The sequence below is a fragment of the Asterias amurensis genome, chromosome 7, assembly GCF_032118995.1.
Source record: "Asterias amurensis chromosome 7, ASM3211899v1".
NCBI lineage: Eukaryota > Metazoa > Echinodermata > Asteroidea > Forcipulatida > Asteriidae > Asterias > Asterias amurensis.
Genome location: NC_092654.1, coordinates 21440416 through 21462427, shown reverse-complemented (window position 1 = coordinate 21462427; position 22012 = coordinate 21440416). Strand labels below are relative to the sequence as shown.

The window sequence follows — 22012 nt, the reverse complement described above, 5'->3', positions numbered from 1 at the left end:
CTCTTTTGAATCAACCTCCTCCAACCCATGTTAGATTCCCCTTAAAGGGGAACAGAATCTCCGAGGGACAGATTCCGTAGGACACCCGTACTGCAGCACGTTTAAGGAGAGACCTCCGTTTTCATAGTTCCTTCAGTTGTACATCAATTTACTTCACATAATAAGAATGTCAGACGAATGTTAACATTGTATTCGCTCATCATAAAATGTGCTACAAATCAAAGGAAATATTAAATGTTTTCCTGGATATTTAAATGCTTTTCTGCTGCACCACTGTGGATCTTTTAGTGTCTATTTAAAACTGTTGAACTGCTGTGAATAACTACAAAAGGGAAGGTACAACATTAGTGTTTAGAAAGGCGAGCAGATGTTAAGGTTCTGAAAACATACTATGAAGATTCCACCAACTTTATTTGTCTACAGATTTTAAGGAGTATCTTTTCCGTCTGTGATAGACAGTAAACATCTCACAAGTATTGTAACACAAATACGCAAATATGTACCCAGTGCAGATTTCATTTGTTCTTTTTTTAAACCATCCCTATGCTTAACATCCTCCCATAGACTTTACTTTGTACACACAATTCATTGTTTAACATCCCTCTCTTTAGATTTCCCATGTGGAGACCGTTTGTTCCTAGTGTCTTTAGTCTCCATAGGGTAGTAAATATTAACAAACTGGCACCCATTGAAGCATGCAATGTTAATTCCTTCATAAACTGAAATCTTCTAACTTTAAGCTTTAATGGAACACGTTGCCTTGGATGGGACGAGTTGGTCTATAAAAAGCGTTTGTAACCATTTTTTATAAAATGCATATGGTTGGAAAGATGTTTTAAAAGTATAATACAATGATCCACACAAGTTTGCCTCGAAATTGCGTGGTTTTCCTTTTACTGTGCGAACTAACACGGTCGGCCATTTATGGGAGTCAAAAATTTTACTCCCATAAATGGCCGACCGTGTTAGTCGACGAGGTAAAAGGAAATCCGTGCAATTTCGAGGCATGTTTGTGTGGATAATTGTATTCTACTTTTACACCATCTTTCTTCCCATATGCATTTTATAACAAACGGTTACAAACGCTTTTCACAGACCAACTCGACCCGATCCAAGGCAACGCGTTCCTTTAATTTCTTGTCACTATTGTTGTACCATCTCCCCTTTGGATAAACCACCTACATTGTTGGTAAACTCAGCAATGTCTGCTGACCGGGGGGAAGGTAGTTGATGTTTCTTGATCTGGACATCTGGAAGGCGATGTCCTCAGCGGCCTCAAGCTTACGGAGCTCGATCAAGGCATCACCGGCCTTCGTGAAGGCCTCTGACAAAAGATGAGCAGCCTGGGAATCTCCCTCGGCTGTGATGATGGCAGCTTGCTTCTGTTGCTCCGCCTGATCAAAACAAATTAATAAGTTTTGAAACATTGCATGGTGGAATTAATATTATCAGTTTATAAAAAACCAGGGCCCCGATTTCATAAAGCATGTAAGCTCAACACCTTGTCACTAAGTAAGTTTATGCTAAAAACTATTTTGAGTAATTACCAATAGTGTCCACTGCCTTTAAAAGTTCTTGGTCTTACCTTCTCTACAAGGAACCGAGCCCTCTCTGCATCCTGTTGAGCAACTTGTTTCATCTCTACAGCTTCTGTGAACTCTCGGCCAAATGTTAGATGAGTCTGAAACATCCAGAATAACATCTTTTAACCCCAACTTCAAACATTTACAAAGATCATTCCTTGTTTTAAGATAAAAGCACATGATTTTAAATATATGTAAGACAGTAATTCATGATTGTATGTTTGTTTGTTGTTTGTTAAAAGGTGTATGTACTTTTTATGTAGGACAAAAAACACAATATCCAAAGATTTACACTAAACTTACACAGTTTGAAGATAATGATAGTAGAAAGCTTCCCTGATAATATTACGTGCTGAGGTGCTGTAGTTTTGGGGAAATGAGTAAAACAATGTCATGAAAATAATTTTAGTCTCATGAGACCGAAATTATTTTAAGCATTTACAAACGTATTTTCATGACATTGTTTTACTCATTTCTCAAAAACTACAGCACCCCAGTAAGTAATATTTGAAGGGAAGTTTTCCACTATCATTATCTTCAAACCCTGTAAGTTAGTTATAATGCAAATATATGGACATTTTAAAAAAATACCCAAATCCTTTAATAGATGATACTCCCGACACAGAACTCAAGGGGATATAAACACCAAGCTGGCAACAGCCAATCTCTTTTATACAAACACTAGTTTTAAGGCCGGTTTATAGTCGGTCGCGCGATGGTTGTGCAACAGAAATCTTGCGCACAATCCTAAGACTGAGGCCTAAAAACCGTGTCTTTTTATGATCGCGCGTCAATATTTCCGACGCCCGACCATCGCGCGACCGACTATAACTCAGCCTTAACACCTATGATTATGAACTGCACAAATCAAGAACTCTTTATTCAGCAACTAGATGGTTATGTTCTAGTCATTGTGAAATCAGCGGTTAGCCTGAGAGGATTCGAACCCAAACCTTGTGATTGCATGTCCTGCAGTCTAACCACTGGACATGTTATGTGTAATCTAACCCCCATTAAAGATCCTCTACGTACCATGCCAAAAACAACAGAATGCAACCCAGTTGAAATGAGACCCATGCCAAAAACAACAGAATGCAACCCAGTTGAAATGAGACCCATGCCAAAAACAACAGAATGCAATCCAGTTGAAATGAGACCCATGCCAAAAACAACAGAATGCAACCCAGTTGAAATGAGACCCATGCCAAAAACAACAGAATGCAACCCAGTTGAAATGAGACCCATGCCAAAAACAACAGAATGCAACCCAGTTGAAATGAGACCCATGCCAAAAACAACAGAATGCAACCCAGTTGAAATGAGACCCATGCCAAATACAACAGGATCATGAAGTAACTTGACTGCTAAATGGAACAAAGTCAGTCAAAGAGAGACATCTGAGTTGACTGCCAAATGCAACATATTACAACAACTTTTACCATTTGGTGCATATTATTCCATTTAGCATCGTTAGGATTTTTAAAAAAAAGAGATGAACTTACGATAGAAATGTCGTCCAGAATGAGACCAAACTGAGCTCCTCTTTCTGTTAATTCATCGTTGACTTGTTGGGAAACTACCTCTCTCTGTGTGATTAACTCACTGGCATCAAACTGGGCCTGTACAATCACAGAAATACAAAATGGTAAATATCGATAATTTCAGTTGCAGCTATCAATATTACATTCTGGTCAAGAAATTTCAGAAAAGAAGGTACAGAATGTAGATAATTAGTAAGGGAGCGTCTTAAAGGTCGAAACGGTGTGAATGTTCAGATTGGATCGGATAAGTATTCCAGCTTGTGCACATGGACTGTTCCGTTAGATGCAGAACATAACATTGGGATGTTCAAAATACTAATCATAACGCGCATATTTACTGGTGTAGAATTGTTTAAAAACACAATGAGCAAGTTCGGGGTGAGCCACTAGACGGACAGAGTGACCAGAAACTGTGATGTAGCTCTCGAATTGACCATGATCAACCATGATTGAATGCATGGTCCGATATAGTCAATCTGTGGTTTCTGGTAAGTCCATTTGGTGTAGTCAAGTCTAGTTGCTCATCCAAACTTGCTCAATGATGAAGCCTAGTGGACTTGCTATTTTAGCAGTCCAATGCGAGCGTGTGGGTGCCCAGAAACGTTCTTTTGCGCCTAGAAAAAGGCCCGACATTTGAGACACTCCCTTAGCATTTTATAAAGTGCTTAAATCTCGGAGCACTCTGTATTTTGTAAAATGTATACGGAGCGCTTGAATAATGAGACCCAATTATAAAGTGACAGCAGCAATGCTTTTAGGAGAGTAAAACAATGCAAGATGCAAAAGTATTTAGTTTTGTAGTTACCCTAAACCAATGTGCGATTAACTATTACTCGCGATTACCCCAGTACATGTAGATACGTGTATAGCTTACACTTGGTGTTACCGCAAACCAAATGTACAACGAAACCAGATGATGCAATCCCTCAAACCCCATACAACATAAAAACACTACGCGTTGTTGGTTTGGTCGAGGCTTCAAACCTTTTTCAATCAAGAAAATTTGCAGGCTTATTTCAATCTTACCACAACTGCTTTCAAGACTTCATTTGTGATAGAAGGCAAGACCCTCTCATCGTAATCCTCGCCGAGATTGACGTACAATTTGGGCAGATTCACAGCCTCGGGTCGGAACAGGATACGAAGGGTGATGTTCACATTCTGCAAATCTGAAAGAAGGCAAGGTGGGCATCAGCATGGCTTAGTTAATTCCTTCCCTGTCTTTCACCTCTGTGGACCCTGGTTTGAAATCCTCCTCGAACCAGATCTTTGTATGTGGATTATGTTTTAGGTCTCTACATCATTCTGTGGGCCAGGTCTGATACTTTGTGGAGGCAATGAAGGCGCTTGCCTCCATGCCCCCTGGTCATTGCCTTGGTGCCCTTGAAATGCTCTAGTAGCAATTTACAATATGCTCATAGAGTGCTCTTTACCAAGTGACCAGGCAGAAAATGCCTTGGTGCCCTTGCCTTTAAAAAAACCGAACCATACAGGCCTAAGGGGCTGTCCCCTGTCGAGGTTTTCCTCCCATATCTAAAACTGAATGTTCACTTTTTACTGTCTCCTATTGATAAGTACATTGTAAATGGAACTTCGCTTGGATGTGAAATAAGAAACAACTTTCAAAAATAAAGTCACGCCACGAACCAACTCAATGAGTTCATTTTCATTTTGCAAAGGGAACTTACAATGGAAAGGGTCGCCAGTGGAGCAGCAGAGGACATGGCCTCTGTCTCCTCCAGTTGAGCTAAAGTGTATGTTTACCTTTGCTGCCTGTGATGCTAGGAATGTTCCTCGGTCGGGAGCGACAATCGTAGATGATTGGTCTCTGAACCCATGGGATCAGGAAGTGTGTACCTTCTCCCATGACGTAATCTTTGACTCCAGCGAACCTGTCGAAGATGACAGCCCGATGACCGGCTTCAACTGCAAGTAAAACAAACCAAATCCACATTACAAGAACAGTTTACAGTCCAACAACAGGAGTCTGAGCAGTGAGCTGGGTGATGCCAGTAACAAATAAGAAGTTATTTATTCCAGCAACACCACACCAGCAGTAAGGAATGAGTTGTTTAAGGATGATACTGTACTTATATCCTTCTAGGCCTACTGACTGATTGCTGATTTCCATCCTATTAATAAATAAAAATTGCAACAATGATTTATAACAATACAAAGCAATGAGAGCAAATGGCCTAGTCAATCTATCTCTTGTTGTAGACCATGGGGGTCCTACTACTTGCCGTCAACTCGCCGTCAACCCACTTGCGCCGTCAACTCGCCGTCAACTCCTCCAATTATACATAAATCCACAAAAGAAGCATAGAACTGGAAAGTATCAGCTCAAAGAGAATTCGCGTAAGTTTTAGGTCATATTTCGGAATAAAAATTGAGTTTTTTTCTCGTGAAAAAACTATCTCGAAGCAGCAAAACCGTCGGCCGCCATCTTGCTTTTTCACATTGATTAGTCTTGGCCCAAGATGTCAATGATTGGTACTTTTTTTTTTGTCAACACAAAGTCGTTTTTGTGAATGAATTTTTACCGAAAACCATGAGAAATATGAAGTTCAGCCCAGACTTAACACTTCCGTGCCCCATTTATAAATTTTTCATGTAAACTTAATGAGTTGACGGCACGAAAATGAGTTGACGGCGAGTTGACGGCAAGTCGGCGAGTTGACGGCAAGTAGTAGGACCGGACCTTGGGAGTACGTCAAGATTTCAAAGAGGAGTACTGCGCCCCTGGTTCTATTTTCACTACAAGTACAGTATCAAGTTTGAGCATCAAGAGTGCAGCTGCAGCTTGTTGTGGCACGGAAAACTCAATGTTATTAATTATGGAGCAATAATCTAGGTTGTTGTAATTATGCCTACTAACTATTTAATCAGAATTCAACAAATTAATCTGTCTTCCCTTTTTAAGATTTATACATCAATTCAATGAGAAATCTGTTTTTGTACAGCCGAGTGAAAAAGTGGTGGCAGGATACGTAAAGACAAAGTTATCAAATTTTTGTAATTACTACAATTACAAGTACAACTTTTACAAGTAAGTACAACAATACAATTGAAATTATACAACAAACATTCCCAACGACGGAATGTAAAGTATAGGTCATGAAGGTAGGCCTTCTAGTACTAGTACTACTAGTTTACTACTACCCTAGTAGTACTAAATTGAAATTTTATTTTTCAATAATAATTAATATTTCAATATTCATTTGTAATTTATTTGTTTACAAAAATTGATACATAATGATAAAATTGTAAATAAATATGCCCAATGTTACCATTATACAGAGCAGTGTTAACAACTCCACCAGCAACTGCAAGTCCAATGCCAACCCTTCCAAGCTGAGAAAACAGTTTATTTAGTCCCGCCTGTGCCATAGTTTTTGAACACAAAACTTATGCAATCATTAAAAACGGCAATCCAGCACTCGGTGGTGTGTGTCGTGCGTGCGACCAGTCTCTTCTTGTCTTCCCCGGCGGGTATGCTGGCTGCTGGTCGGCGATTAAAACAATTTTTCTGGTGGGTGGTTTGCAAATGTTTATCTGGAATACTTTCTACGTGTTTAGATAATCTCGTGGGAAGCAAAATATAACCTAAATTCGGTAATAACTTTGAAAAGAAAATTGGAACCCCAGTTTACATCATCACAGCGAGTTCACTTTCACGAGGGTACGACATTCAATGCGCATGCGTATAACTTGAAATTCGAAAAATATCAATTAGCTGCTGTCTTTTTGACAAAAAAACATTAAAATAAGGAAATAAACGTAATTCAGAAAATTTACAAATACATAAGTGTATTTTTGTTTATGTTTTTATAGCACAAATATTATAAAATAACTTAAATTTCATCATCAATCAAGTAATTTCCTGTCGGCTTAAATTTTTTTCACGGTTTATAACGTAAGGACTACATCGTCATACTTTTTAGTCAGCGTAAAAATACTATGCATTTTTCCTAATGTAGTCTAGGTACTTTGCTCAATTCATCCCCCAGCCGTTGGATTCTAGGTAGGCAATGTTGACCTTTGACCTTACCTGATGCAAGCGTGGGGAAATTACTGAAATCGTTCGCACAACGTGATTGAAGTGCATCAAAACGTAGACATTTCTGAGCCGAAACTAGACCAAGAAGACTGCAGTTTTGTGTATCTCGACAGATTGTTTAACAGAAATTGAGGACAGGCACATTCTGCACAAAAAGTTAAGGTAATTTTCGCTTTGTGAAACTTTGAATATTGATTGAATTGCAAGTGCAAATTTACTATTTAAAAGGAAACACGTGTTGACTGGTTGTGGTTCCAATGTAAACCAAGTTGCATTGCGTTTACCCGGCCATGTGGGGCTCACAAATAAAATCTTAAATGCGTTGGGGGGGGGGGGGGGCTCACAAGTAAAATCTAAAATGCGTTGGGTATACTGCTTAACTAAAACTTTTGGTGCATTCATCTGCTCATCATGCTCATGTTGTTTGTGAATTATTATACTTTCAAAGGCCAGGGTTTTTTCCATTATTATTACAGCACCAGGCTCTGGAATTCACTCCCTGAAAACCTCAGGGAAATACATAACATTAACAATAAAAATTAGCATCTCCATCTTTCAGCAGGTCTGGTGAACTCTATATACGAAGAACAACCTAAACTAGGCAGAACAACAAGTCAGCGATGACGGAGAATGGATCAGAGGCACCAAGTGCCCTCGAGAAGCAGATTATTAGACAGATCGAGGTACAGTATTCTGCTGCTGGTGATCACTCCTTTGAAACTGTCTTCCTCATCAAATCCATTCTCAAGAGTGCATAGAAATGTTGTGCCTCTTATTTGCTTCGCTTATAAAGGGACAGGTGTCCTTGGATCGGGCCAGTTGGTCCATGAAAAGCATTTTATTATAAAATGCATTATGGTTAGAAAGATGTTTAATAAATTGAATACAACGGAGCACACAAATCTACCTCAAAATTTTCTGGTTTTCCTTTTCATTGTGAAAATAACACGCCACACTACTTTTTTTAAAAACTGTTTATTGTGTTGTGTTCAAAGCAGTGTGGCACCCAGAGTGAAATAACACTCTAGCACTCTGTAATTACTATTCATCTCTTAATTATATTGTTATTTTTATGGTGGCCCTCTATCATTTGTTTTTCTTTCTACAGTATTACTTTGGAGATGCCAACCTAAAGAGAGACAGATTCCTTCAAGAAAAAATCAAGGAGGACGAGGGATGTATCCTTTAAAAAAAAAAAAAATTATAAACCTTGTTTGTGTTAATGTTTTGTTTTTAGGGGGGATGCTTTGTTACACTTTCTAGATTAAATCACTCTCATTTTAGGGTCAGACGTTAACAATTTTCACCCTCAATTTTTTTTTTGAATTCTGGTTCTTTTTCTTGTATTACTATGAGAGATTGCCTAACTCACAAGGCCGGACCGCCACTCCAAGGTGAGGGCTACATGTAACTGGTTTGGGCTGTTGACCCAAATCAACAGTCACCAGGGGCACGCTGTCACCTACTCCTTGGGCTAAAACAGGGTAACCTCATTCACAGTCGGTAAGGATGTAGGCATTGGTATCATCCACTTATGCAATTATGGTTAAGTGCCTTGCTCAATTCAAAGTGTCATGACCCGGTTTTTAACTCACACTCTGCTGCTGACAATACCAGAGCTTGGGTCTGGTGAACTAGAACCTCCCATCCACGCCATGCCGTTATTTCATTATTTTAAAAGCTAGATTTCCTGAGCCAATTAACCAGGGGTTCCACTGGAGATAATGATCAAGTTTAACAGACTGAAGGCTATGACTGAAGACTACAACATCATCACAACAGCTCTTGAAAAGTCAACAAATAACCTCATCGAGGTAAGAAATTGTTGTGTATCGCGAAAAAAATAAGTGTATCGTTTTATGCAATACATACATCTCCTTTGTTGTGTGCAAATACATACTCAATGTTTATTTGAACAGCCTGAGGTAACCTTTAGGCCCTAACTGTTTTGTTAACTTGCACCAATTCTTGAATACTTTCAGGTGAATGAAGACCGGGATAAGATTCGTCGTTATCAGAGTAAGCCACTACCCCAAGACACAACAGAGTACCGCAAAGCCTTAAAGGAAAAGAGCATTTATTGTGTAAGTTATTCATGAGTGGAAACCAACATAGGCCTCGCTACTGGTTTGAAGCTTCCCGATTCATTCCACCATGCAGTGATGATGATTTATCTGTCAATCCACTGACTGCACAGTGATGACAACTACTGAATAAAACCTGAGCATGGTTTAGTTAAACCACCATTAGTTTACCTTTTTATTTTATTTTCATTGCGATTTGTAAGTCGGCCTGTGTGATATTATCCCATCATTCTTATATCGTCAGCTCATTGCTGTAATGTGAACACAAAAGCTCTATGATGTCATAGGAAGGAAAACAACGACTTTAAATCAAGAGATTTCCATCTTCTTTAACAGAAAGGATTCCCACTGGATGAGGAACTCGGGAAGATCCAAGAGTTTCTTGACAGGTTTGGCGAGACAGAACACATCTATATGAGGAGGGATGCTGAAAAGAAATTCAAGGTGAGCACAACACTCCCTCTCAACCTCAAGAAACAAACACACATCTCCCTTCAGATTCCATTACACAGCAAGGTTGTTTCGAGTTCTTTGTTTTGGACTATGCAGGCCTTGCCAGTAAGCTTTCTGTAAAGTAGCCCACTTGGCTAATGAAATGTGTATTTTATTTGCCCCCAGGAAGTTCAGTTGCCCATATTTTGTTTTTAGAAATGTATCGTTATGATGTATTAATAATGGTAATGATCACAACCAGCTAACTCGTCAAAAGAAGCTATATTCTCACACTCTTAAAAAAAACCTCTCTATTTTTGCATCGCTGTGGAGACATCTTGTGTTCTTTTTCTTTCTCCCTATCGTTAAGAACCTCCCATAGAGGCGGTACCCCAAATTCAATGTGGAGCAACCCAGTCTTTAGAATTCTCCTGTGCAAACCTTTTGTCCCTTTCTTGTTGATCTCGTCCCAAAAAGAGGGTGAATAGGAAATCAAATTAACACGATAAAGGCAGTGGACACTATTGGTAATTACTCAAAATAGTTATTAGCATAAAACCTTACTTGGTAACGAGTAATGGGGAGAGGTTGATAGTATAAAACATTGTGAGAAACGGCTCACTCTGAAGTGGAGTATTTTTCGAGAAAGAAGTAATTTTCCACGAATTTGATTTTGAGACCTTTTGAGGTCTCGAAGTCGAGCATCTGAAAGCACACAACTCCCTGTGACAAGGGTGTTTTTTCTTTCGTTATTATCTCGCAACTTCGATGACTGATTGAGAATGAGCTCAAATTTTCACAGGTTTGTTATTTTATGCATATGTTGAGATACAGCAAGTAAGAAGACTGGTCTTTGACAATTACCAATAGTGTCCAGTGTCTTAAAAAAACAAATACTATTCACATTAAAAAGGGAAGATACATTGTATATTATCATTTGAAACAAGTACAATGTCCAGCTTTTAGTAGATCATAGAGCAAGTTGAGAAGTGGTGTTCACTAGACTGTAGCATTTTTTGCTAGACAATGTGTGCTAAGCTAGTGTTAAGGGAGAGCCCTTGATTGTAACAATTTACAAGCTACCATTGGCCTTACAATTTGATTTCAGGGGTCGGTCTTCGCAACATACGCAGACGTTGAAATGGCCAAGAAGTTCATGAAGGAGGACGGATTGAAATACGGAGAAAATGAGGTCGTCAAAATGTTCAAGTAGGTAACATGCTGGTCCGTTTCGGGGTGTTAGACCCATTGTCTTGACTCTAAGAAAAAAAATTCTGCACCCAGAAATTGCCACTGTCTTAGTGCTTTTAAATGTTTTTTTTTTTTTTATATCGATTCAAAAAAAGGGAAGCTTTAAAAACAAAATCAGGAAATTTGAGGATGGCACTTCTAAATTGCAGGAAAAAATATTGCTGACTCTTAAGGCCCATTTTCTCTCCATGCAGTGATGAAGATTTTATCTGTCAATCCACTGATGGCACAGTGATGACAACCTACACTCAAATATCTGAGCATGGCTTTGTTAATTAGTGTTTTGATTGATTAACATATTTCAAAGTTGAGTTTACTGAATGGTGTTAGACTAAGGGTTGCACCAGTAAACCCATTATGCTTAAAATGGGATCAGGCTTACCACGATGCTCACAATTAATGCCTTTTTAATCTACAGAGAGGAATACTTCTTGAAGAAGGTGGAAGAAAGAAAACAAAAGAGGGAAGAAGACAAACAAAAGAAATTGGAGTAAGTTTGCACAGCTTGTTTTTTTTTCATAATAAGAAAAGGAAATTTTTGTTTTACTTCTGGTTTATTAAATCAACGCATTTGTAGACCAGGGCCTAAATTGCTACATGGTTTACAATTTAAAATCAATACAATGTACTCCTATATGAATTTGCACATAGTGAGTACAAATCTGATACATTTTAACAATATTTTTTTGTGTATTTGTAAAAAGTTAGCAAAGTAAGGTATCTGATCATTTTAGAATCTGTTTGTGTTACACTTGATGAAAAGAGCAGTTTATACTTTGTTCAAAATACTGTCAAAGTAAAGTATTGCACTATTTTAGTATCTGTTTTTTTGGGGGGGGGTTTCACTTAATGAAGAGAGCAGTTTATACTTTGCTCAAATTACTGACAAGGTCAAGTATCAGACTGATTTAGTATCTGTTTGTTTTGATAGTTGAATGCAATGATGAACATTATCTGTCAATCCACTGACTGCACAGTGATGACAAACCACACTATCTGAGCAGAAACCGTTTCTCATTATGAGTTCGTCCAAAGAGACAAAACACAAACTATTCCTATGGAATTTGTAGCTACTTGTGGTAGTTCTTTTAAAACATGGGACATATACATTAGGAAAGATTTAACATGATGTACAGGCAGCAGGAGAACAATTACATTTTGGGAGGAAGCTAAAAAGACGAAAGGTTTTATGTTGTGTGATGTAATGTTTCTTTTTTTTTTTTTTATTGCAGAGAAAAAGACAGAAAAGAAAAAGAAGCCATTGAAGCCACAAAGGTTAGTTATGAAACAAATTAAAACTCTCTCAACTGCTTCTGTTACATTAGTATACCTGGGCCCAATTTCATGGCTCTGCTTACCATAAGCGCAGAACCAGTGCTAACGGAAGCAGGGAATTCTGTGCTTACAGCAAGCGTATTCCATGGGTGAGTGGCGAATTTTGGCTTCTGCACAAGCAGACTCCACGTTACTAGGCGTTCTACGCTTACAAGGCTATCGCAGAAATTCAGCGCTTGCACGTAAGCGGGGAATCGTGATCGTTAGCGCAGAATTCGGCGGTAAGCAGAGCCATGAAACAGGGCCCTGTTCCTGTGTGCTGTCTTGCTACTTAACTTTTGAGCAAGACTCTGGTAGGGTCTCAACATCAAGTTAACAATTGTTTGCAAAATATCAAAGTCAAGTATTAAGTCACAAGGAAAAGCTGATTAACTAGATACATGTAGCTAAGTTGAAAGAGCGCTGGTACAATAATCCAGAGGTTGCAGGTTCAAGAACTGCTCTGTCAAATTATCCTAGTTCGTTCCGGAAATTTAAATCATGTTATTTATAAGTATCATTAATTTGAATATTTACCGGACACACAAACTTTGATGTTTATGAAAAATACTGTTTTACTCTCCATGCAGTGATGATTTTTATCTGTCAATCCACTGACTGCACAGTGATGACAACCTACACTCAAATATCTGAGCATGGCTTTTTATCGTCAGATTAATGATTTATCTTACTTTGGAGTCATTGCTGTATACATCTAACTAGGATCTTTTTCCTTTTTGTCCTCGATGATAACAGGCTGATTTTGGTGAATATGACAAAGGCTGCATTGTTCACTTCAGCGGAGCTGATGATCAGACGTCAAGAGAAGATTTGAAAGAGTTCTTTGCAGACTACGGAACGGTCAGCTGGATCGACTTCACCAGAGGTCAAACAAAGGTCAGTACATCAAGCGGAAGTTCTTGTGGAGTGGACGAGGGAAACGGCCAAGGTTTTAGTGTTAGCCAAAATGTTTCTCAAACATAAGTTGTGTAATGGCCTGAGAAAACCTGTCTATTTCAAAGTTTTCGTTTTTCTTGGTCAGGGCTGGAATATATCACATAAGACCCCATGAACGAGGCCAGTGATTTTAGCTTCTAGCCAGTAATCTCATGACGTGACAAGTCTGTCGGAACATAGGGGTATAAAGCAGTCGCCGTAAAAACTAGTTAATATTTATTACTACTAGTATACATGCAGTGATGATTTTTATCTGTCAATCCACTGAATGCACAGTGATGACAACCTACACTCAAATATCTGAGCATGGCTTTTTATCAACAGATTTAATATTACTTTGGAGTTGTCGTTGTATACATCTATCTAAGATCTTGTTTGTGATTATGCATTTATTCAACTCTAGAGATTTCTTTTCTCCAGTGCATAGGGACATCTTAATGATATATGCACAGCTGCCATCTCTCCCTGATTCTGCAGCAAGTTCCCTGAAAATAAACCAATCTATCCGTGTTCGGATGAACCAATTTGAAAAGCTTCCTGATCATGGAAACTTTTTCCTTATTGAATTGAATGTCATTCTAAATATAACCCCAATTGTTTAACAAATCTCCCTGATTGCAGGATATAAGGATTCTTGATATTTCCGAAAATTGATGTTGTTGTTGCATTGAATATTAGGTGACATTCATTATTCACAGTTCACACCTACATAGTAATTATACTTGTAAATAACCTGTAATAACAATATAGTATAATAACAAAGTCATATATAGCGCACTAGTGTATCTACCAAATAAGGTACTCAAGGCGCTGAGTACATACAAACTTTCAGAAAGAACGGTTATTGCAGTGATGAATTTTGAGACCCAATTAGTTAGCACCTTACAATGGTTTACAAGGAGCTTCATGTACATGTCTTTGTAATCATGAAATAAATGTTTGTTGAATGGAAGATACAAATGTTGGCAGCTCTTTGTACGCTACATTAAAGCCATCTCATTTGTTGTGATTGGTCAGTGCTTTGAATGACAGTTGCTGATTGGTCTATTCCACAGGGTCACATTCGCTTTGACAAAGACACCCCTGCAGCTGGTGTTTTGGAGAAGGCGTTGGCAGCGAATGAGAATAAAATAACCATCAGGGGATGTGATCTGGAGACCTGTGTACTGGAGGGTGATGAAGAAGCTGAGCATTGGAATACGATCCATGAAAACATGTCCATGGTTCGAATCAAGAAACAGCAAGGTACAATACAGCTCTATCATTAAAAGCAATTCACTTCGATTGTCAACATTTATCTCTCCCACTGTTTGATCAGTCAATATTATCCACTGGTTTTGAATGATAGATTAGCTGTGCAACCCTGCAATAGTGAACAGTTAATGACACTGGACACTATTGGTAATTGTCAAAGACCAGTCCTCTCACTTGGTGTATCTCAACATATGGAAACAATAACAAACCTGTGAAAATTTGAGCTCAATGGGTCATCAAAGTTGGAAGATAATAATGAAAGAAAAAACACCCTTGTCACACGGAGTTGTGCGCTTTCAGATGCTTGATTTCGAGACCTCAAATTCTAAATCTGAGGTCTTGAAATCAAATTCGATGAAAATTACTTATTTCTCGAAAACTACGTCACTTCAGAGGGAGCCATTTCTCACAAAGTTTTATACTATTAACCTCTCCCCATTACTCGTTACCAAGTAGGGTTTTGTGCTAACAATTATTTTGAGTAATTACAAATAGTGTCCACTGCCTTTACCCCTCCTACTGGTTTACCAGTCAATATCACCCTGTGTCATTTAGAATGATAGATTTACTATGCAACTGGCAATAATATTAAAATAATTTGTTATTATTACCACTACTCTCCATGCAGTGATGATTTTTATCTGTCAATCCACTGACTGCACAGTGATGACAACCTACACTCAAATATCTGAGCATGGCTTTTAGGTTGCACAATTTTTTAAATAGTAACCAAACAAGAGCGTGTATTTTTTTTCTGTTATTGATTTTATAATGTTTTTGCTAGTACAATGTTTTCCTGATCTGGTTAGGGAGAGTACTGCGACAAGTTTGTCTTTTGGGTAATTCTGGGTCATTTTCCCATTTTATCTTGGCATTTTTTGTTTGAATGTGCATTTGAATGTTTTCTGCTATTTATGCTTCAGGTTTTTTTTTTACTGTAAGTGTCTTTTTTATTAAATATTTAAATATTAAATGCCTTTTTATTACAATTGTGCGTGTTCTTTACAAACTTTATGCTTTATTTTTTTCCCATGTCTATTTAGTGTTATGTCTTCGTGAGTGTATTTTTGAATGTACTTTTATACAGAAGACCACGATGGAAACAAGCTCTTTAGCTATAACCAAACCAATAATTCCGATTGGATTTCATTGTTACAGGTCGCAAGGGTAAATCTGGCAGAGGAAGGAACCAGCGAGGAGGTAGAGGTGGGTACGGGGGCGGAAGCAGAGATAGGGTTCAGTACCAAGGAACCAAGAAGGTGTTTAAGGAAGACAGTGATGGTGAGGATGAAGGAGTGGCTGAAGACATGGCTGTTACTAAAGAAGGTATGAAAGCAAACTCTTAGCTTGAAGGCTTTGTCTTATGTAAGATGGTTGGCTTTGGCTATTGGCTTCCAGGGCCATGTTGAGGTGTAGTCATTATGGAGTGATTTGCAAAGCTTGTAGTACAATAGGGATAAACCTTTGGTTTTGTTTTGTTACTATTTAAATGTATATGCAGTAAAACTAAAAAGTTAAAATTTCATTTCAAAAAGTGGTATTGTTTCAGGCCTTGAGTTTCACCTTTAAAACGGCAAGGCCATACATATTCATTTTGTAAAGGGCACTTCCATTGGAAGATCTTGAATTAAATGGGAAACTTTTGTAGGGGCATGGCAAGCACTTTGAGCGCCCAGAGATAAAAACTAGATTATTATTTTAACTCTCCATGCAGTGATGATTTTATCTGTCAATCCACTGATTGCACAGTGATGACAACCTACACTCAAATATCTGAGCATGGCTTTTATCGTCATATTAAATTTATCTTACTTTGGAGTCATTGTTGTATACACCTAACTAGGTGTTTTTAACTAATAATCGTTTTATTCTTATGCCAACGGAAACTTAATTTCTGTGTATTTATAATGCAAACAACAAAATAGTCTAGTTCTAATTCTAAAAAAGATCTGATTTGTGGATGTATTTTCCCCCGAAGTTAACAGGCTGATTTTGCCGAATATGTGCGTTCGTTGTGCGTTCGTTCTTGTGAGCCACTCACACAGAATGGAACAAATTGCCTCAACATATCAAGCTTGCATCGTCTGTGAACATTTTAAAGTCCAAACGGAAAACCCTTGTTTTTTAATCATTGCTGCGTGTTGTATTGTATATTAGGAGGTAAATGTCTTCCTTTGTAATCCAATTTTTGTAATGGATTTTCTTCAATTTACTTTTTAAAGTTTCTCATTCTGCCTTGTCATGCTAATTTTTATCATTGTTATTGGTCGCTTGTAATTTTCTTGAGCATTCTTAATCTGTTTATCTTAATTTTGTTTTTCTTTACTTAAATGTTTTATCATTGTTATTGGACATTTTGTTGTTTTCTTAAGCATTCTTAATCTGTTTATCTGTTAAGTATTGTTTTAACTTGCTTCAATTTGTAACCTCTGTAAAGTGGATCAGGACCCTTTTAGTAGAGTTTATTTAGTTGAGTTTTGTGATTATTATTTTAATTATTTAGTACTTCCAGAAAAAATATCTCCCTAATAACATGAATGGAATGAACTAAACACTTTTTTACGCTCGTCTCATTGTTTTATAGAGACTAAAGGAAGAAAGCGATCTCTGGAGGATGATGAACAAAAGACAGAAGAAACACCAGCCAAACAAATCAAAACAACAGAAGCTGAAGTACCTGCCCCTCAAACTAGCTGAAACATCTACCCAACACATCAAGACTGCGGAGACAGGTTGGTTAATCTGGCTGCCATATCATCTTCTTATAATCATGATTTTGACCTTAAGAAATGTTGAAATCATTTGAAATTTACCCAGTTTCCCTTGTGGGTTATTATTTGATATTTGAAATTAAAAGACGCATAAAGGTCCGTGGCTGCCGCTTCCCAGGTGGTGTCGCATAGTTAGGTGTGATTTTTGGCTACACGTTAGTTAAATGTAGAATGGCTTCTGACTGCTACCCCCCCCCCCCCCTTGAATAATTTTTTTGAGCTCACTATTATGAGTTGCCAAGTATGTCGGAACATTGGAATATAGAGCAGTCAAGGAAAAACTAGTTACTAACTCCCCATGCAGTGATGATTTTTATCTGTCAATCCACTGACTGCACAGTGATGACAACCTACACTCAAATATCTGAGCATGGCTTTTTATCAACAGATTTAATCTTACTTTGTAGGTGCAATTTGTATGCAGCTCATAGGAAGCGAACATAAAATCTTGACTACCCTGCTTTACAAATAATTGTTGATTGTTTTTATCAAATTTCTTGTGATGACTTCAGAAAGAATCTGCTAGAGTTGAAATATCAGGCCATTAATTTTGTTTTTGTTTTTCATATTTTCAGAAGAACAACAAACCCATCCACGTTTAGTGACTGACAGTGGGTACCAACCTCATCTATTGCAGAAGCAGTGGCACCAACGGACACCAACCCTCAGAAATATGATGAATCACTTCTCGGATTCAAATGTTTTCAGGGGAAATTTATTCCAAACCAAATCACTTTAAGGGATTTTTTTTCTCAAAATAGTTTCTACTACACTAAGGTGGGAATTGGGGGCCCAAAGCGCTAACACTGACAGTTCCTGTCGTCAGTGTTGTAATTTCTAGTTGCTTGCTTTATTTTTGTCAATTTATGTTGGCTTTTATGAAACTGGTGAAGGTGAGAGACTTCAAGAAGGAACCACATAAGGTTGAGATAAACTGCTTTAATTGATTTAACTTTGATTGTGATGTGACGTTTTAGAAACTTTTTAAACCTGTTTAGTTAACTCAGATAAATATCATGATTATGGTATTATTAAGAGAGGTGTTTTTAAACAGTTTAGTTTACTCAATGTCATACTCTTTAGTGACAAAAGACAAGTTAAAACATCCTGGTTAGTTAATTTGGGTTAACATATTTTGTATTATGATATAAGGCAAGTTTATCTAGGATAGTTAACTCAATTCTAACATGAGATTTAATTTTAACCAGATCAAGTTACTCAGTTTTATCGTGTCTTATGGCAAAAAGCAAGTTATGCCAGAATCGTTTTATTTACACAATAATAGTTAGTGGCCAGACGTTTTGACCAAGCAGAGTCTTTATCAAAGGCTTTTTTCATTTACCTTCGGTTAAAATCCATTAAAAAAAAAAAAAACTATTTGGTTTTTATTATTGAAAAAAAGTGGACTGGTAACATCCAAACTGAGCTAGGAAAGGTATTTCAGGTAACAAAGCACTGTTAATTTATCTGGCTGGATCTGGGGGTTTCTTGGCTGCAAATAAGAAGGAAAAGTATCCAAAGGCTTCCATACCATTCCCCCCTCCCCTAAAAACTTCAGACCTAATGTTTGAAACGGTTTGGCCGGTTTAAGTTGGACCATTTGCTGATAATTTTATTTGCCAAACTCCTTCTGGACTGCACCTTGTCTTCTGGAAGTTAAATGGATTAAGAAGAAAATCATTCAAAAAAGACATTTTCTTTGCACATAATTTTTATTAAAACAGTAACGGTTACAGACAAATGTATACCAATGCCCCCAAAGTGTTTTAAATAAACTTCAGTTATTTTGTATAAGTGAGTGTACAAGTACTTATGTTTCAGTTTGGAAACTGATCATTCACTCTAGTACTTGGATTTGCACCAAGGTTTAGGGCCTGGGGCGTATACTTCATTATACGTTGGAAGAAGAAGAAAGAAAAAAAATTAAAGAAAGCTAAAGAAAAGTTAACCTCATCTGACTGTCAGATGACTCATTTATTCAAGAAAAAAGGAGCCTTTTCTCCTGGTGTGGGAATTCGTTTAGATTAGTTATGATATTCCAAACAGAAAAAAAATCATAATTTTAATTTTTCTTAAATGTAAATAATTATGCGGAGTTATCATACTCCCCCTTTTTATTTCTTCTTTCATTCCAAGTGTATATTGGTCTGTTTTTTAAAATAAAACATACACTTTGATTTCTTGGTTTATTTGATTAAAGAAGAGAGCAACTGTCTCTACATTGTCATAGCTCACCCTCTCTGTGTGGTATCGGTGTGGTCTCAGTGAAAATTTAGATCCAGGAAGTGTTGGTGTATCTTTGCTAATTATCATTCATAAATACTTCAGACAGTTTCGCTGTTCCTATTGGTGGAGAGTGCGTCATGTGGGAGTGTATAAACCTTCGTTTATGACCGGTAAAAAGTGTTAGTTCATGGGTGGACACGCGACCTTGCACCTGTTCTTTTAAGACAGTTTCTTCATTCCTATTGGTCGAGGGCAGCGGCTGAAACAGTTGTGCAACACCATGCGACGCGCAAATCATTCCCTTTTAAGGAGTTGTTTACCCGAGGGTGGCGGAGGGCTTTACCATTTCATAGCTGGAGGGGTGTTGTGTTGAAAGAAATCATTTAACAATTATAATTTTTGCATTTATTTTACTTTTTGACCAAAAAGTGACGATGTTTTTGATCGAAAAGGTATTTATGAATGGGAATCAAAGTGTGTTGAATCGGTTTTTAACTAGTGGTTTAAACCTGCCGAGGTCTGAATTTTTATAATTTACCTCGACTTTGTCTCGGTAAAATTATCAAGAACCAGGCCTCGTTGGGATTAAACCACTAGTTGAAAACCTCTTCACCACACAGACATTCCCTTGTTATGCACCTGTAGGGCGACCCTTGTACTCGAAACTTTTTTTCCAAGCACCACATATCATGACTGGGAACAATGTGTCACTATTGGACATGGACTAAGTAGGATTTGAAACTTTGCATGGTGGGAATACAGCTAGGTGAGGTTTTGAAGTAGCACCATGTGTAAAATCTCTTTTAAGTAGTGTTGGTTCTGAGAAGAACCATCGATTGACAACTCAACAACTTTTTAGAATTAACACTACTCAAAGTAGATTTACACATGGTGCTATCGCAAACCTTGCCTAATCATGGACATGGATGTACACTAATTTAGTCTGATTTCTGATTAAGTTGCCTTTGCAAAAATCCGTGGAAAAATGATTAATCAGCTTGTAAGGTTCTTTTAAACCCTACAAGATTATGCACATGCAGGTCAACCTTTGTACTCAAACAAGTTTAGGAACAACCCTGGAATTACACGGATGACATTGTCTCTGTTGCCCCTGGTTTTAGCCTTGGTGACCCTTCTAATGTTTCCCATAGAATTTTATATTTTCCAATGGAAGTGCTCTTTGCAAAATGAAAATGGCCGTGCCCTCTTAAAGCCATTGGACACTTTCGGTAAACAGTATTGTCCAAGGCCCACACTTTATGTATCACAACTTATATAAAAAATAACAAACCTGTGAAAATTTAGGCTCCATTGGTCATCGGAGTCGGGAGAAAATAAAGGGAAAACCCACCCTTGTTTCGCCGTGTCATGACGTGTTTAAAATGAATCCGTAATTCTCGGTATCGAGAATTGATATTGTTTTAATGTTTTCTCAAAAAGCAAAGCATTTCATGAAATAATATTTCAAGAGAAGTCTTTCACCATTACCTTCTGTAAACCCTGTAAGTTATTTGTAAATCTGTGTAATTTTTTTTCTGTTCCCGATAGTATTCAATGGCTTTAAGATGAAAATTCCAGGCCAACTGAAATTCTTGCACATTTATACAAACAAATCGGATCAACAGCGTTTTATCTTGCTACATGAACATTGTAATATATATAAGGCATTTGCACTTATAAATACAATGATGATATAATTACACGGAGTGCTGTTTTTAATTAATATTACATACGATATCATGGTGCAAGAGGGAAGGCGTTCTGTCTGGACACTAACTGTACAAGCAATATAGACCTTACACACGTCATCGCGCAGTAGGGCGCCCTCACACACACGTCATCGCGCAGTAGGGCGCCCTCACTGCGCATACAAGCTCATCATTTCCATTGAGTAATTTTAAAATGAGTTCAAATGAAATTTGAACACGAGTACATACAACACGAGTACATGCATTTACAACTGCAAGACAATGAGAGTGCACTTACAAGTTGAGAACAAGCGTTTAAAAGTAGAGTTTTAGTTAACACATATACATGACAGTGTGAAGTGAACATCCAAAACATAACTTTCTTCATCTTTCCAGTCCAACTCAACACGGACTTCATAAACATCTTTTTTTTCCTGTTCTTTTACACTATTTTTTACAGAGCACCAGTGATAGCCAATGTATGTGTCACTATGTCGTCTTAAAAAGGTTACCAGTGCTGTATTAATATTCCTTATTACCAAGTACAAAGCAAGGCAAACATGTCAGTTTCTTTAAATTTGTATTTAATGCCTTAAAGACAGTGGACACTATTGGTAATTGTTAAAGACCAGTTTTCTCACTTGGTGTATCTCAACATGCATAAAATAACAAGCCTGTGAACATTTGAGCTCTGGTCGTCGAAGTTGCGAGATAATGAAAGAAAAAACACCCTTGTCACACGAAGTTGTGTGTTTTCAGATGCTTGATTTCGAGACCTCGAATTCTAAATCTGAGGTCTCAAAATCAAGCTCGTGGGAAATTGCTTCTTTGTCGAAAACTATGTTACTTCA

General features: G+C 37.6%; 2 protein-coding genes across 3 annotated transcripts; one reads left to right on the top strand and one right to left on the bottom strand.

Moving 5' to 3' along the window:
* Window positions 1-249: 249 nt before the first annotated feature.
* LOC139939812 (prohibitin 1-like) lies at window positions 250-6805 on the bottom strand. The gene is made up of 6 exons (XM_071935943.1): window positions 6415-6805; window positions 4889-5050; window positions 4151-4293; window positions 3086-3202; window positions 1586-1681; window positions 250-1394 (listed from the first exon to the last, which is right to left on the bottom strand). Exons 1-6 carry the CDS (start codon window positions 6512-6514, stop codon window positions 1179-1181), a joined length of 834 nt encoding a protein of 277 aa, XP_071792044.1. The 5' UTR covers window positions 6515-6805; the 3' UTR covers window positions 250-1178.
* A 317-nt stretch (window positions 6806-7122) lies between these two features.
* Window positions 7123-17954, top strand: LOC139939809 (lupus La protein homolog). Of its 2 annotated transcripts, none has more exons than XM_071935940.1 (14): window positions 7123-7346; window positions 7747-7867; window positions 8293-8362; window positions 8892-8998; window positions 9167-9268; window positions 9605-9712; window positions 10809-10909; window positions 11370-11441; window positions 12184-12226; window positions 13022-13162; window positions 14278-14467; window positions 15635-15802; window positions 17061-17208; window positions 17823-17954. In XM_071935940.1, the coding sequence occupies exons 2-13, from the start codon at window positions 7805-7807 to the stop codon at window positions 17171-17173; spliced, it is 1278 nt and encodes a 425-aa protein (XP_071792041.1). In that variant the 5' UTR covers window positions 7123-7346; window positions 7747-7804; the 3' UTR covers window positions 17174-17208; window positions 17823-17954. The 2 variants fall into 2 exon arrangements, with proteins under 2 accessions (XP_071792041.1, XP_071792040.1); XM_071935939.1 differs by having other exon boundaries at window positions 7744-7867.
* The last annotated feature ends 4058 nt before the right edge of the window (window positions 17955-22012 follow it).